A 1,032-nucleotide genomic window follows, 5' to 3' on the forward strand; every position below is an offset into this window, starting at 1 on the left:
GGAAACTTGGCCTAGGGAGCTGGACTTCCTGCTCAAGGCTTCTCAATGCTTCCTCCTTAGCCCTAGACTGAGGTTCCCCATTTCAGAGCCAGGAGTGATCCCTCCTCCAAAAGTACTCATTTGTGACAGAGGAGAAAGGGGCCAGGGCCAGGGAGTGCTCACAGGGGCAGGCAGTTTCATAAGGAAACTCAGGCCAACAGGCTCCGCCCCTTCCTGCTCTGTGGTGGGAAAACCCAGGAAGGTGCATCTGGGCAGCACCATGGCGGGCCTTGCTCTGTGGGAACCTGAGTATCATCTCCCTCCTCTGCACAAAAAGTCAGGTCCATCCCCAGCTCCAGGACAGCCCCACGGTGTCCTCCAGGGCCTCTACCTGTGCACTGCTTCGGGTCCTTCGGGTTGAGCTCAAAGCCGGGCTGGCACTTGCAGGTGTAGCTGCCCTGGGTGTTGATGCAGATGCTGCGGCTTTTACATATTTTGGGGTTCTGCTTACATTCTTCCACGTCTGTAAAGGGAAAGAAAAGGTGATAGGGACCTATAGCTGTGGTCAGCTTTCAGGGCTGGGGTCAGTCATGTTTCCTGCCATAGAAACATCCAGAAGCCTCTCTGACTACTCCTCAGCCAGTCGGTGTCTTTCCTTACTCATGTGGAGCCATTCTATAGGTGAAGGTGGTGACCTAGATGCTTTGTTGTCTGGTGTGTCTGGAAGTGGCCTGAGTCCTCCATATCTGCCAGCTACTCTGACTCCCAGGCAGCTCCAGCTGGAGCAGCAACATTGAGCCACCTGTGCCCAGCCTGAAGTTTTAGACAAAGAGCCACTGACACCACTGGGGAAGTGAGTAGAAGGGAAATGCTGCTTTCAAATGAGGGCCATCTTGAGGGTCAGTGATGGCCTTGTCTTCCTTGGAACTCAGGCGACTCTGGCAGGTCAGTGCTCCTCCACGTGCTCTAACTGAGCCTCCAGCTCTGTGGAGATGGGCATGATAGACACCTGGGCCAGGACCCTCAGTGAGCTTCCAGGAAGGGGCAGGAGAC

General features: G+C 55.2%; 1 protein-coding gene across 1 annotated transcript in view; it reads right to left on the minus strand.

Annotated features, from left to right (window-relative positions):
- LOC101630907 (EGF-like module-containing mucin-like hormone receptor-like 2) overlaps positions 1 to 1,032 on the minus strand; it is a 39,695-nt gene that overhangs the window by 33,631 nt on the left and 5,032 nt on the right. Inside the window, exon 3 of the mRNA XM_012728940.1 lies at positions 371 to 502. Within this exon, the coding sequence (XP_012584394.1) occupies positions 371 to 502 (132 nt within the window). The remainder of the gene's footprint in view (positions 1 to 370; positions 503 to 1,032) is intronic.

Source organism: Condylura cristata, unplaced genomic scaffold (assembly GCF_000260355.1).
Source record: "Condylura cristata isolate star-nosed mole 26May11 unplaced genomic scaffold, ConCri1.0 scaffold00024, whole genome shotgun sequence".
In the NCBI taxonomy this organism is placed as follows: Eukaryota; Metazoa; Chordata; class Mammalia; order Eulipotyphla; family Talpidae; genus Condylura; species Condylura cristata.